At 41.2% G+C, this 14,553-nt stretch overlaps 1 protein-coding gene across 1 annotated transcript in view; it reads right to left on the reverse strand.

The window, feature by feature from the left end:
- The window catches only part of PCGF5 (polycomb group ring finger 5), a 116,013-nt gene that overhangs the window by 54,260 nt on the left and 47,200 nt on the right, over positions 1-14,553 (reverse strand). The window contains 1 exon segment of the mRNA XM_036828244.1: positions 8,494-8,787. Coding sequence (XP_036684139.1) covers positions 8,494-8,605 — 112 coding nt within the window. The 5' untranslated portion in view covers positions 8,606-8,787.

Genomic DNA, 14,553 nt, shown 5'->3' on the forward strand with positions numbered 1-14,553 from the left:
CCATCATTTATACACTCTGACTTACTGCCTACTATGCTGCCTGATGTGTCCCAGGTGCCCAGAGTAGTACCTGGAGGAGGAGGTGCTCAGTAAATATCTGTGGAATAAATGAGGACACAGGGGTTAGGAATAGCAGAGGGAGCCACGATTTTAGGACTCACAGGAGTACTACTGTAGTCAAGTCAGAAATCAGCCCAGATTTTCAACTAAGGCAAGGGAAGAGATTCTGAATTCACTAGTAATTTTCTTGACAATTAAAATGAGTTAATTCAATATAAGCTACATAATTTTCTAAAATAAAATGATCATTTTCTATTAACCGAGTAATGTCAGCGGTTGAGCATTCTGAGAGAATATAGCTTTGTTCACTGGTTTCTGAATTTCTGATATATATATATATACACACAAGTCTGGCAAAAACCAGTATGTTATAAAACACCAGTAGATATGATACATCTTCAAAGTACCCAAACAGAAATTATCTTTGGCCTCCTCTACACTGGTTGGACTCTACTTGTTCATAATGTTTACACTCAACCTTTGTGCTAGACTCTTAAACATACCTGTACACCGACCACGATTTCTAACTCTGAATACATTTGGTTTTTAGGTTACATATTTTTCTCTCAATCCATCACTGGTATCAGTTCCAACTCATCCTGACCTAGATATAATTTATTCTCAGAAACCAATACAGAAGACAACTTACTTGTTATCCCTTAGTTTTGTCTTTTAGTGTCCACTATGAATCTTTGCTCAGCTGTTCAAACATTCTTTACTATCTAATGCATAGTTTCAAAAGCTAAAAGAACCATACATCTGATGTAATTCTTCTTAACATTATTACCAATAATAGATGACACCAAGATTGTTTAAGGCCTATAATTATTCTTTCCTATTTAAAAAGAATCATCAAAATGAACACTATAATCATTTTCATGAATGACTAGTTTCTGCCAAAATATTGTTTGAAATATGTAACATCAGTTATACCAATGACCTCATTTCTACCACAACCCTAGAACATTATATTTGCACCTACTGAAAGTACAGTTTCAAGTACGGTTTCTATTTAGGTTTAAGTACGGTTTAAGTACGGTTCTTATTTAGGCCTTTGATTATTACTCTAAAAACAAGTAAGTCTTGACTCTAAAAATCAAATTTTATAAAGAATACATTCTTGGAAAGTTCAATTTATATCTCTTCTTCATTATAATGGCTATCATTCAGAATTATTAATAAATTCAGATCCTGATTGGGTACATAATGACAGGTATACAGTCATGAAAACATAGTTAGAAGAGGCTTACTATATATATTTTGAAAATTCACATGCTGCTTAAAGAAATTTTAGAAAATGTAGACTAGCAGAAAGAAGAAAAAATAAAATTAGCAAATATCCCAATTTATTATGAAGAGGTACCTGAGTCAGACAGGAATAGGAACCTAGCTCTAGCACTTATTAGCTGTGTTACTTAACCTTTCTGAGTTTTGTCTCTGTGAAAAACACTAGCATGAAAATCTGAAATACTCTTCCCTCAAACTTTTCATAGCTTGCTCCTTCCTATTATTTATGCTCTCTGCTCAGATGGTAACTTCCAAGCAAGACCTTACTCTGTCTTATTTTTCTTCATAGCATGTGTTATACATAGAATCTAAAATTATATCATTCACTTGCTTTTTGTCTGTTCTATTGCAACATAAATTTAGGAGGACAGACTATATCTGTATTGTTTATTGCTGTCTTCCCACTGCCTAGAGTAATGACTGGCACAAGGTAGGTGCTAATAAACATTTGCTGACTGATTTAATAATACCACCTAACTAGAAGGGTTCTTGGGAAGATTAAATAAGGCAATGCACGTAAAGCCCATGACCCCCAATATAACATTCAATAAATAACAGCCATTATCTTAATTTTATTAGCATTTACTTCAATTACTGTATGATTAAAAGTACAAACTGCCTACTTCTAGAGACGCTGGTTATTATTAATGTCTGGTGCAGAGCGTGCTTCTCAGACTTTAGTGAATCACAAAATCACCTGATGGGCTTGCTATTACACCAGTTTCCGGCCCTCTCCCCAGATATCCGGATTCAGCAGGTCTATGGTAAGGCCTGAGAATGTGCACTTCTAACAAGCTCCCAGGTGACGCTGCTGCTGGTCTGGAGGCTGCACTTTGAATAGCGAGTATATGTGGCATAAGATTTTTAAACACTGAGTATCAACATATCAACAGTTCTCTGTACCTTAATTAAATACTTTTGTAGTTATGATACTTGTTCAAAAAACAATAAATGATGGTAGAACTTAAATTTTACCATCTTATGATTAAATTATTCCTTCATTCTTACACAGTACTACATAAAATTACCAAGTCCCTTAACTGTCACATCAATTATATTTAATTATCAATTAACCCTTCTTCTTTACATAAATTGAAAACTAAATACAACAATGTTTTTCCAAAGAATTCATCTTAGTTAAGGGACTACCACCATAATTTCTGAAAAGGCAGAAAGAAGAAAGCTTTCTTTTCCTGTACCACAGAATTCCATGTCTATAACCTTCCCTTTTTTCTGAGGAAAGAATCATCAGATTCTTAAAGAGGCCTCTAGCCACAAAAGAGTTAAGAACCAATGCACTGTGTTCTGCACATTTTAGCTGCTGGAACAAAGCTCCTTTGTTCTTAGTTTAAGTGAAAAGTCTTTCATTTTAAGTCAACAACCTATACAACCACCAGCAAACACACTCTAAGCAACCTCAAAGATTTCTCAGGACCCTGGTGCAAGAGATAGGGCATCCCTTAATTTAGAACCACCAATCTCTACTCCCCAGTCCTGCGTCTCTCCCTCTCCCTACCCATGACCCACAAAGCTCCCACCTATATTTTAGAAGACAGTTTTTCAAAATCCGTAATTCCTAACCCACACTATCTACATGCCTTTCAAGCTACCTTTCACTGCATTTGAATCTTGGAAAGGAAAAACACACAATAAACTAATCAACTGATTGACCATTTATTTATTCATTTAAGCTTTTACTGAGCACTCAAGTACCAGGTACTAAGGATACACTTAAGCTAAATCTGCCATTGGGAGTAGACAGGTGGCATATGTTGGAGTAGACGAGCTTTAAAGGATGGGCTGCTGCTCGCCAGGCATACAGGAGACGTTCCAAGCAGAGCAAGCAGCTGAACCATGTGTGTGCAGCGTGTGTGTCAGGTGGTGGGGGGAGGGAGAGGGCAGAAATCAGTCACAGCTGCGTAGCTTTAATTTATCCTGAGGGCAGTAGAGTACCTTTAGGAAATTTTGGGTTGGCTGAAGTGTGAGCGATGAAGACAGTAAGCCCTTGTAAATGATCACCACTGACACAGCTTCAGAGTGGGCTACAGGGACTTTGGTGAGAAGGAATGAGGGCCTGAGCGAGAAAGGTCACAGGGGATGAGAGTGAAGGGACAGATTCAAGAGAGATTACAGAGAGAGACCAGACAGAACTTTGCCCCTGTTTTGTTAGTGAGGGTAAGGAGAGTCAAGCATGGAGCATATTTCTTGCTTGGACAACTGAATGCTGGCATCCCATTCATTCACTTTTAGGTAATGTTAAGTTCCAGGAGGCTTCAGGACATCTAAGTGGACATCCAGTGGGATTCTGACGCTCAGAATAAAGATTTGGCAGACATCAGCATAGGTAGTTGAAGTCTCAGAGGAGGTGAGTTCACATAGAAAAGAAAAAAATAGATCCAAATACACCTGTAGAAGTTTCTTCTTGGCTTCTGAGTTTTGCTTAGCAGAGTTTAAGTTCCAAATTTATCTTATTTACCACTCTACTCCACCGGCTAGCAAAGTGCCTGACATCTAATTCTTTATTTTAGAGAATTCAATAATTATTTGTGTGAACAAGTTTATTTCCTTAGGTTTGTTAGGTTGTAAAAATTACCTCATAGACATGTAACCACATGTAACCTAACAAACCATACATTTGTTAGGTTGTTAAAATTACCTCATAGACATGTGGATTTAGTTCATCTAGCATTAAGTGATCATTTAAACGGAAAACTCATCTGTATTTTAAATTTTTACCTCATTTTAAAGTTCTATTATCTTTTTATCAAATGTCCTTGGTCTGCTGAAGGGAGCTGGTATTAGTAGTTGAGGTATGAGCCTACTTACAGATGGGGCTTTTATAAGCCCTTTTTTTTTTTTTTTTTTTTTGCGACTCCTTGTCAGAAGCGTGGGACATTCTGCGCTGCCATCTCTGCCTCCCCTTTCCTTCTGACTGGCTTGCCCCTTTCTCTGTCTTCCACAGAGCTGAGTGCTAAGAACACCAAGGGCTGCTGCAGTCAGACAGAGTCTGCTGTCATTTTGGCCCTTGTTTCTACATCCACAGGGAAGCCAGGCAGTGTTAGCTCCAGAATTTCTTAATGGGAGAACAGGGGATCAACAAACTGATTTGAGGAGAGAGAGTCAAGATGCATGTGCAGAGTAATCTGAAAGAATAAAGTAACTCCGTTTATCCACATCAAAGCAGGGAGAGCCACTCATGATCTCTACACCTCCCACCCCAAAGCACCTCCACTGCAGCCAGGCCCAAGCGTTTATGTCCCTGCCTGAGAAGGCCTTGGGCCCATGGCTTTAGGAATTTCAGAAAACACTCTTTTTGGTTCCTTCTCCGGCATTCATTCTGCTGCAACATCCTGACATATATCTGCTATTACATCATTCTGTTTCCTTATTTTCATCGCACTTACCAGCATCCAAATTTATTGATATTTTATACATTCCCTAACTTGATTACTATTCCTTCACTTGACCAGAGTTCTGAAGGGACTGGTCCTAAAGTCTGATTTGGCTCACCCAATAATAAAGCTCCATTTACACATTTCAAACTCAAATAGTAAGAACAAAATCTTTCTCTTTTATTATGAGTTTTCATAATAAGAACTATTCTTTACCCATTCTTTACTTATAGTATCATAAAATTATAGTCTATGTACAAAGTTATTTTAATAAGATATTTTTTATATGCCAAAGTCAAGATGGAAACTATTAGGGGGTACCTCAGTGTCACTTAACACTTCTCACTTTCCTCCTGTCCCATTTGGCCATCTTCTCTATTCTATACTGATCCCAAATCATTGTACCACATATATCTGTCCCACCTTATACCTAAGAAAACCAGGTAACATCAAAGAGCCAACCAATGATTAAGGAACATGCTATACAGTACTATTTATTTTATCAACACAAATAGGGGAATATTTTGCAAGTGGGATAGTTTTTGCCTATAAGCCCCAGTATGAATACAAACCAAAAAATATATAGAAATCCAAGGACCAGAAAGTGCATAAAGCTTAGCAGTACAGAATCCTCAGGTCTCCTAAGACACTGGGTTGAGTGCCTGACTCCACCATCATTTACTCTACTGTTCTGTGTTCTCTGTGGATGAAAGAGGCCATATTTGTGTCTTTTAATCACAATTCTGCCATGTTCATTCTCTCTCAGTAAAGGGGCTTGCTGACTGCCAGGGGACTTTTCAGGCCAGAATGACACGAGCTGTTAAACGGTCACCTATCCCTTTAGACCGTAAATTGACGTTGCAAACATAAACATAACCCTTGCTTATAAACTTATTGTTTATACTTCTAGAATCCTTTGTTTTTCCTTCAAAAAAGTAACATTTAGGAAATTCCGTGGTGGCGCAGTGGTTGAGAATCCACCTGCCAATGCAGGGGACACATGTTCGAGCCCTGGTCTGGGAAGATCCCACATGCCGCGGAGCAACTAAGCCCGTGCACCACAACTGCTGAGCCTGTGCTCTGGAGCCCGCGAGCCACAACTACTGAGCCTGAGTGCCACAACTACTGAAACCCACGTGCCTAGAGCCCGTGCTCCACAACAAGAGACGCCACCGCAATGAGAAGCCCACGCACTGCAATGAAGAGTAGCCCCCGCTCGCCACATCTAGAGAAAGCCCGCGTGCAGCAACGAAGACCCAACGCAGCCAAAATAAGTAAATAAATAAAATAAATTTATTTTAAAAAAATAACATTTAAACTGAGATTTCATTATGTCCCAAAGAAAATTTTCTTTCAGAAGAACAGATATAAAATCTGTATTATATAGATAAAAACTGGAGAATTTGTGCTTTCTTCTCATCTGCCAAACAGAACTGGCAGGTTTTGCTGGAGAAATCCAAATATAAAAACAATGCACTAATGTCAGAAGAAGCAAAACAAAACAGACTGTGGACCATGTCCAGGTGCCATGTTTCGTGTAGTGGGAAACAGGAAAGTATAAGACAAAGTCCCCACTCTAGAGTAGCCACATCTTACTGGTTCTTCCTCCAAAATACATCCACAGTCAATCATTCTTCCCTGCCTCCATCTCACACCTCATTACCCTGGCTGAAGGCCCCATAATCTTTCAGCTGACCTGCAGCAATAGCCTTCTCACTGATTAGCTGTTCCTTAAACTTGCCAAGGGCATTCCCACCTCAAGGCTGTGTACTTGCTTTTCCCTCTGCCTGGAATGCTCTTCCCATATATCCAGAGTTCAATCCCTTCAGGTTTCTGTCCAAATGTCATCATATCAAAGAGGTCAACCCTGACACACTATATAAAATAACCCCAACTCTCCTACTATCTACAATCCTTCTTTGTTCTTCATAGCATTTAACACAATCTAACGTGGCATGTTTATTATTGGTTTTCCCCTTTCTTGAGAGCAGAGATTTTTGACTACCTTGTTCACTGCTGTATCCTCTGTGCCTAGAATGGTGCCTGGCACACGGTAGGTATTCAATAAATATCTGTTTGATGATGTTTAACTGATAACTGTTCAAGTTAGATAATGATACAGTGCAACAGTAAATGAGCATTTCAAGACAGTTCATAGTTAACTGGTAATTGAACAGCATGGGCCCAGTGATAGCTCCAAAAAGTATACATCAACATCTCTTGGAGAGGTTTTCCGAAATACACATGTCCAGACCTCATCACAACACCCACCAATCTCTCCAGGTGGAGTTGTGAAAAAGTTTATGTTTAAACAGCTTCCTAGGTGACTATTTTTTTTTGTGGTAAAATATTTATAAAATCTGCCATTTTAACAACTAACAGGTGATTCTTTTTTTGCAACCCTGTTTAAAACTACTGGTATAATAGTATGTAAGTTAAGCAGAGGGAGAATAGCTGCAGGGGGGATTAAAAAAATGTCCCAGGTTATCTTAGAAAGAGCATGGGCTTTGGAGCTGAATACAGGTCTACTACTCATAAGCTGCGAGACTGGGCAAGTGACTTAGCTCTTAAGCTTCCACACCCGCAAGTGAAGATAATCTCTATACCCTCTCTGTCTCCCCACATCCCCTCCAAACTGCTTCAAGGTTACTGTAAAGCTAAAATGAAATCAAGTATATAAAGTATCTACTTTGGTGCACATAACAGGCATTAAACTAGAACTTACTGGAATTACCTTCACTGAAATAGGAAAATAAATTCATATTGGCAAAAACACAAAAAATAGGTGAAATCCTGGCCTAAGTGGCTATAAAAATGTCTCTTTCTCTACTGATAGGACAGGTGAAAAAGAAACTTGTCAGGAGTTCCAGATATGATCATTCGTTAAAACAGTGATTCTCAAACTTGTGCGTGCTTCAGAATCACCTGGAGGGATTGTTAAACACAGATGTCTGGGCCTACTCCCAGAGTGTTTCTGTAATTCTGGGGGAAGGCCTGATAATCTGCATTTCTAACAAGTTCCCAGGGGATGCTGAGGCTGTTGGTTATTGGTCAAAGGGTACAGTTTCAGTTATACAAGATGAATAAGTCCTAGAGATCTACTGTACAGCACAGTGCCCACGGTTAACAATACTGTGTTGTACACTTAAAAATTTGCTAGGAGGGTAGATTTTACGTTGTGTTCTTATCACAATAATAATAATAATAAACAAGAGGGTGAGAGAAAACTTTTGGAGGTGATGGATAAGGTTTATGGCATTGATGTGATGATTTCATGCGTATATACTTATCTCTAAACTCATCAAGTTATACACATTAAACACATATAGCTTTTTTATGTCAACCATACCTCAATAAAGTGATTTTAAAAAACCTACAATGAACTAAAGTATGCATATCCTAAAAAAATCTGAGCATATTAATTCTTTCAGTAAAATTTTTAAAAAGAGAAAACGTAAAATAGTTCACATAAAAAAAAACTATAACCAATAACTGCTTATGATTTTCAGAACATTTTAAAATCAGATAAAAGTCAACTATAACAATTTAAAAAAGAAACAAGAAAAAATTCATACCACTGGAATCCCAGTGAGAAATTCAATTCTGAAAATAAATGCAAAGTTAATTCTTAGAATACTCATTGCTTTAAAAGTTAAAATCTGGAGGAAAAAGAAACCCAAAATGTGGTAGTTTTAAAAGAAGAAGTGTAACCCAAAACTTCTGACAGGTAGATGACAAAATAAAGAATACTTACAGGTATGGAGGCATTCCGTCACTGTAGTTGGCTTGATCAGATACCCTTTACAGATATAGCAAGTGATGTAAGGATTGAAATCTTTCACCAAGTGTTTCCTCTGGGTAGCCATTCGTGGTTAGCTAGGACTGGCTCTAGTAGTTCAGGCAAACGGGGTATTAAGTGTATGAAAGTCTGATCCCAGGAGCTGGTGTGGAGTTCCCAACTGGATGTCCTGAGGCATGAGAACTAACATCCAGACTTCTCATGAGATCGCTGGTCATCACTCCTTTTGGTGGTTCTGCTTTCCCATATCTTCTTCCACAGTAATTTTAAAAAGACGAGAAAAAAAGGAGTCAAATTCCTCGTACTGTATTAACACCAATGTATTAGCAGCAAGTATTACATGTTCCAAACTGGGTGAACAGGTGAACAGAACATTTCCCTCACTGTAACATTAATTTGTAAACCTGCTATGATTAAGTCAGAATAATGACAAATTCACCCAATCCTGAGGCCTCAACTATCACCTCTATACAAATGACACCTGAGGCTATTAACTCCGGTTTTGATGTCTTTACCTCTTCAGTAATGCCTTTTAACTATCTGCTTGACTGCTCTATTAGGAGTTTCTGCCAACACAAGCTAAAAGATTCAAAACTGAAGTCATTATCCTCCCTATCAAAATCCTCCCTATTTCCATTCTGTACTCCACACCTAGTCGGTAATCAAATCAAATGGATGTCCTTTTCCATTCCATCCACAGCCATCCTACTCAAATATTACCTCTCCACCTGCAGCCCAACTTATGTTCTACCAAGTTTATTTTATTCTGTCACATTTGGATCCTCTTCTCAAAGAATGTCAGTGTCTCCTCTTTACTCTGTAACAGAGAAACCTTTAAATTTCTCAGCTTGTCGTATAAGACCCTCCACAGACTGACCTTAACATACCATTCAAAGCTCAGGAAAACTGGAAGGATGGCTCTTTCCATAGTGCATTCTGCAGGTCCCATGCCCTCCATCCAAAGAGCCCTCTGCTCCCCTATCTAGAGCCTACCTATTCTTCAAACCCTTTTCCAAAGCTATCCTCAGTGTAATCTCCCCGGTTTTTTTTTACCCTTATTTCTCTCCTGTTACGTTTTCCTTCTATTTTTATTTACAGTTACATTCATTCTTAATCTCCTCTATTAGACTGCAAAATCTTAAACAGACAGCAGTCATATTTAGTAAATGTATAACCTGGGCAATATTACTTATCGTCTCTAAGTCTTAAGGTTTTTTAAACTGTGAAATGAAAACAAGAATGCGCGCCTCCTACAGTTGTGACGATTAAATGAGACAACATACATATAGCTAGCACACTGTAAAAACTGAATGTCATTAATTTTTTTAACTTTTAACTTTTTTTTTTCCAGAAACGTCTAGCATGACTTGTCCATATGGTTACTTTTAAAAGTTTTAAAGGTTTCTTACAAAACAACGTGTACCTCTTAGATAACACATACATGAAAAAAAGGTGTGGACTTCCCAAGTTTAATTCTATAAACAAAAACTTTTCTATCTCAGCTATAACTCATAGATTACAGTACAAGCAACCGGAGAGGTAAAAGGCATCGTTCAATCTTCCTTCGACTGAGACACATCGCCCACTGAGAATATGCAACGGAGTAGGTTCTGCAAAGTAATCATCCTATCCACTCAGGAAATCGTGTCGAGGGTTGTAACAGAAAGAGAGCGTAATTATGAGGACGGGGGGTCTGGGTTCTGTCCCGAGCCCCTGTATGACTGCAGCAAGGCACTTATTATCCGTGCCTGGATCTCGGCCTCCTCCTCTATATACTGGGATTAACGGGCCCTGCCTTTCTCACAGGTTTTGCTACGAAGCTCCAAAGTCAGACAAAGTCCTCTGAAAAGCAGACATGCACAGTCCCGACCCGGGGTGGGATTATGATCTTAAACCATAGAGCCCTGTCACCAAGAAGGTTAAAGGAAACAAGTACTTGCAGTGACGGGCGGGGGCAGGAGGGAACTTTTCCTCGTCCTCCGGCAGGACCCGGTAGGCACAGCCCTAGGCGGGCCCAGCACAAGCCTCCCCGCCCGCTGGCAGGTGCGCGGCCAGGCCCGGCGGACGCGCCGCTCGGGCCGGGCCGGGGCTGCGCCTGGAGGGACGGCCGCCTCTCCCAGGGCCGTGCGCCCGCCGCCCTCTCCGCCCCCGAGCGCAAGGCGCGACCTCGAAGCCCCCAGACCCCGGCAGGCCACCCCCGTCCCCGCCCCCGAAGAGCTCTCCCGGCTCCAGGCGGGGCCTGCCGCGGCAGGTGCTTGGAGGTGCCGCTCCGGCTCCCGGCGCAAACTTGGGCGGGGAGCGCAGGGGCGGCCGAGTTCCGGCCCTTCGGCCGCTCTCCAGCCAGCCGGGTACCTACCCCGCGGCTGCCGCCACCGCCGCTCCTCGCCGCCAGCGCGCCGGCCTCAGAGGGAAGGAAAGTGAAAGAGAAACAGCGCCTGCCGCGGCCTGGCCGGTCCCCGCGCCCCGTCCGCCCTCCCCCTGCAGGCGGGAGCGCGCCGGCTCCGCGGGGCCACTCGACTCGGGCCCGATAGGGCGCGGCGGGCCTCGGGCCCAGGGCCGGTGCCGCCTCCAAGGGCAACTCCACCCCTTTCCAACCGCCGGCGCCGCCGCGCGGCCCCGCCCCCGCCACGCCCCCGCCGCCACGCCCGCAGGCCACGCCCGCAGGCCACGCCCGCCCGCCGAGCTCCTCGCAGGTTACCCCGGCCGCCCCGCCGCCCGGGTTCCAGGGCGACGGTAGATTTGACCAAATTTTATCTCAGTTCTTCTTCTCCTCACCACCGACCCCTCCCAGTTGTTTTCATCATAACAATGTCTGGCATATTTTCCCTGGCGGGTTTACAAGCGATGGTCGGTGCTGAGAATGAGTCACCCTGCGAAATTGTCTACTCAGCTGCGTCTTCCCCAAACTAGCCCCACGTGGGCCGCGGTGGGGACGAAGACCGCTTGATTTGCACCCTATTTAAGAACCACTAAGGAACTCGTTACTGGGCGGGGGGTGGGTGGGGGGTCTGGAGATCAGGATCAACGACAACTGGAAGCAAGGGAGAACGATGGGGGTGGGGGGTGTTCGTGGAAAGGTGAAGAGTTCTTAACTGCTTGCAAGGTTCAAAACCAACCAACCAACCAACCAACCCCAGTTCTCTTTCTAGTGGACTTTAAGAACTACAAGAGCAAAAAATTTATTCAAAAGCATACATTAAAGGATTCCTCAAAGTCATTCAATCCTAATATACTGCATTCCACAAACTTACAAATTTCTACTACAACCAGTATTTTGCTAAACATAAACTAGACTCGGTTCTTTGTTGTTTAGAAGACTGCAATCCAGTAATCCTAAAATAGCAGGCAAATCAGCGTGGTGTCCACCAGTAAACAAAAGTTCAAAAGAACATCCCAAAGGGTATCTGCCAAGGGCAACTTTAAATCTTCTGTGTTAGAAAGAGGAAAAGGTGCTGCAATTACATCATCTTTGCCTCTGGAGAAGTGAGGGCAGTGATGGCTAGGGAGCTGACAGTAATGGAAAAGGGATGGGGGGAAATTAGTGCAAAGTATTTGCCTTACCTCCAAACGACATGAGTCACCTTACTTTCTACCAGAGTGGAGATGGCTCTAGTGGCAAACCAAGGAACCCAGTGACCACTGGTCTAGCAGGGTGCAAGTGTTCAAAGATCCATTTCGAATTTAAAATACACCAAGAAGTAGACAAGACAGCTTTAAAAAGCATCCAATTTATACTTAAACTTAGGTAGAGTGGACATAACCTTTAAAAATTACCATTTTTAACATCATAGCAGGAGCAATACATTTTCTGAAACAGTTTTCAATGACCACATTTTCATTGTCCTTATAAGAACCATTCTGCAAAAGTATACATGCCAATTTCCAAGCTGGGATCAACTTCAGCAAGTCCCGGCAATCACAACAAGCAAAGAAAACAAGTCCGATAAAATGACTTTATAGCTGCAGGATTCCTCTCCAGATCTTTCATCTTGGAAACTAACTAAACATATCAATACGTGAAAAGTCACCCTATTTCTAGTATATTTAAAATATGTAATGGGGGACTTCCCTGGTGGCGCAGTGGTTAAGACTCTGCAATCCCAATGCAGGGGGCCTGGGTTCGATCCTGGTCAGGGAACTAGATCCACATGCATGCCGCAACTAAGAAACCCACCTGCCGCATCTAAGACCTGGCACAACCAAATAAATAAATAAAATAAATATTAAAAAAAATAAAATATGTAATGGAAGATATCACTGTATAAACTACAACATATACATTATGACTTATTTTCCTAATTTGCATCTGAAGCTATTTTAAATGTATTTTTAAAGAATAACACTTAATGAAGTCCAGGGGGCTTAAGTGTTATTGGCAATCAACACTAAGTGGGGTTAATCAGCATTCCCTGAGGAGAAGAGCTTGAGATGGATATTAGGAGGACTTACATTAGTAATGGAGGGAGGGGTCACAAATATGCTACAGAGCAGTACCTGAAGATAGACATGGAGGTGGGGTTGCCATAATGAAACTGCAAATGGTGGACTTGAAAGCAGGGAGAGAATAACAGCCTTTGTAAGAAAATCTGTGCTTCGTGTCCCGAGGCAGCATAGTTTGTAGTAAAGTGTTCAGTAGTTTCTCCTTTCCCCTCTTCAGCTACCACCCCACCTTGCCCGTTCCAAGAAAAAAAATGCACACACACAAAAAAGAAAAAACAAAACCTCAAACGTGTGTCTGGTTAAAAAGATAACAAAAAAAATGGCGAGAGGGAATGTTAAGAAGGGGCAAGTTTCCTGACTCATGTGTAAGTTCTGAGGATTTAAACATAGGACTCTTAGCTGCTGTGTGGCATCTCCTCCCTTGCGACTGCTTTCCACTTTCCAGTAACTCACCCCTTAGTCCCTTGGTTCTGACTGTGGGGACTGGAACAAACCATAGAAGCCTCAGTATGAGGGGGTGGCTTTGATAACAAATGACAAAAACCAGTGGGACCCTCAAGTAAACAAAGGCCTGGGAGCAACTAGATATACAGGACCAGGAAAGAGAAAAGGCAGATAAAAGATCATAGCTGAGAGTCCCCTTATCACTAATCTACTTGCGCTGTCTCATTTTACAGATGTAGAAACCAAGATCCTGAGAAGTGGCAAATTCATAATCACAGAGCTCATTTTGGTAAAGCCAAGACCAAAACAAAGGTACCAGTTCCATATTATTTACACGTCTTAAGAGAACTTCTCAAACCCAAGAAGTTAAGAGGGGTTAGGTAAGAAAAAGATGAACTTACAAGGAAATAAAGGAACAAAGGGAGGGAAGAATAAATGAAGGGAGGGAGGGAAATAGCGACTACAGAGTACTTAGCAGTGAACTGGCCAGTGGTGATTTCCCAACAAAGCAGCAAAATCCCACAGTGATAACTTGTTTCATTTGATCATTGATCCAGATTCTTCCAGGAAACCACAACTGGCTCTTGACAACCCTTGGAACTACTTGGAGCTATCTGCGTACCTAACAAATGTTTTCATTACTTTATACTTTATGTCTAGAGTTTTATTTCAGTTAAGGCTGGGCCATGGATGGGTAATTCTGTACTGAAAAGTTCACATTCCTTCCTTGCCTAATAAATACATCATCGATGAACAGATGTTTAATAGCATAACATTTTAAAAGAGTTACGTCTTTACATTTCCCTGAAATATTAAATGACTTTTCCATGATTGTCAATTATTTTATATACCTAAGTATGCTATTTAAGCTTTTAACATAGACTATCTCTAACATAAAACTACCCCCTGTAATCTAAAAGTCATCCTACAGGGATTTTAGAAAATATTAAAATTTAAAGTGTCCTACTGGGCCTAAATGTATTTATTTTATGACCATGGATATTACAGCTCAAAATCTATGACTGCCTAAAATCAATGATGGAGGAATGGGAGGGAACAGAGAACTGAAGGACTTCCAATCACCCTTGACCATGTGTCTTTTTCTCTTAACATAACCCTCCCTTGTAATCA

This window comes from Balaenoptera musculus, chromosome 16 (genome assembly GCF_009873245.2).
Source record: "Balaenoptera musculus isolate JJ_BM4_2016_0621 chromosome 16, mBalMus1.pri.v3, whole genome shotgun sequence".
Taxonomy (NCBI): Eukaryota; Metazoa; Chordata; class Mammalia; order Artiodactyla; family Balaenopteridae; genus Balaenoptera; species Balaenoptera musculus.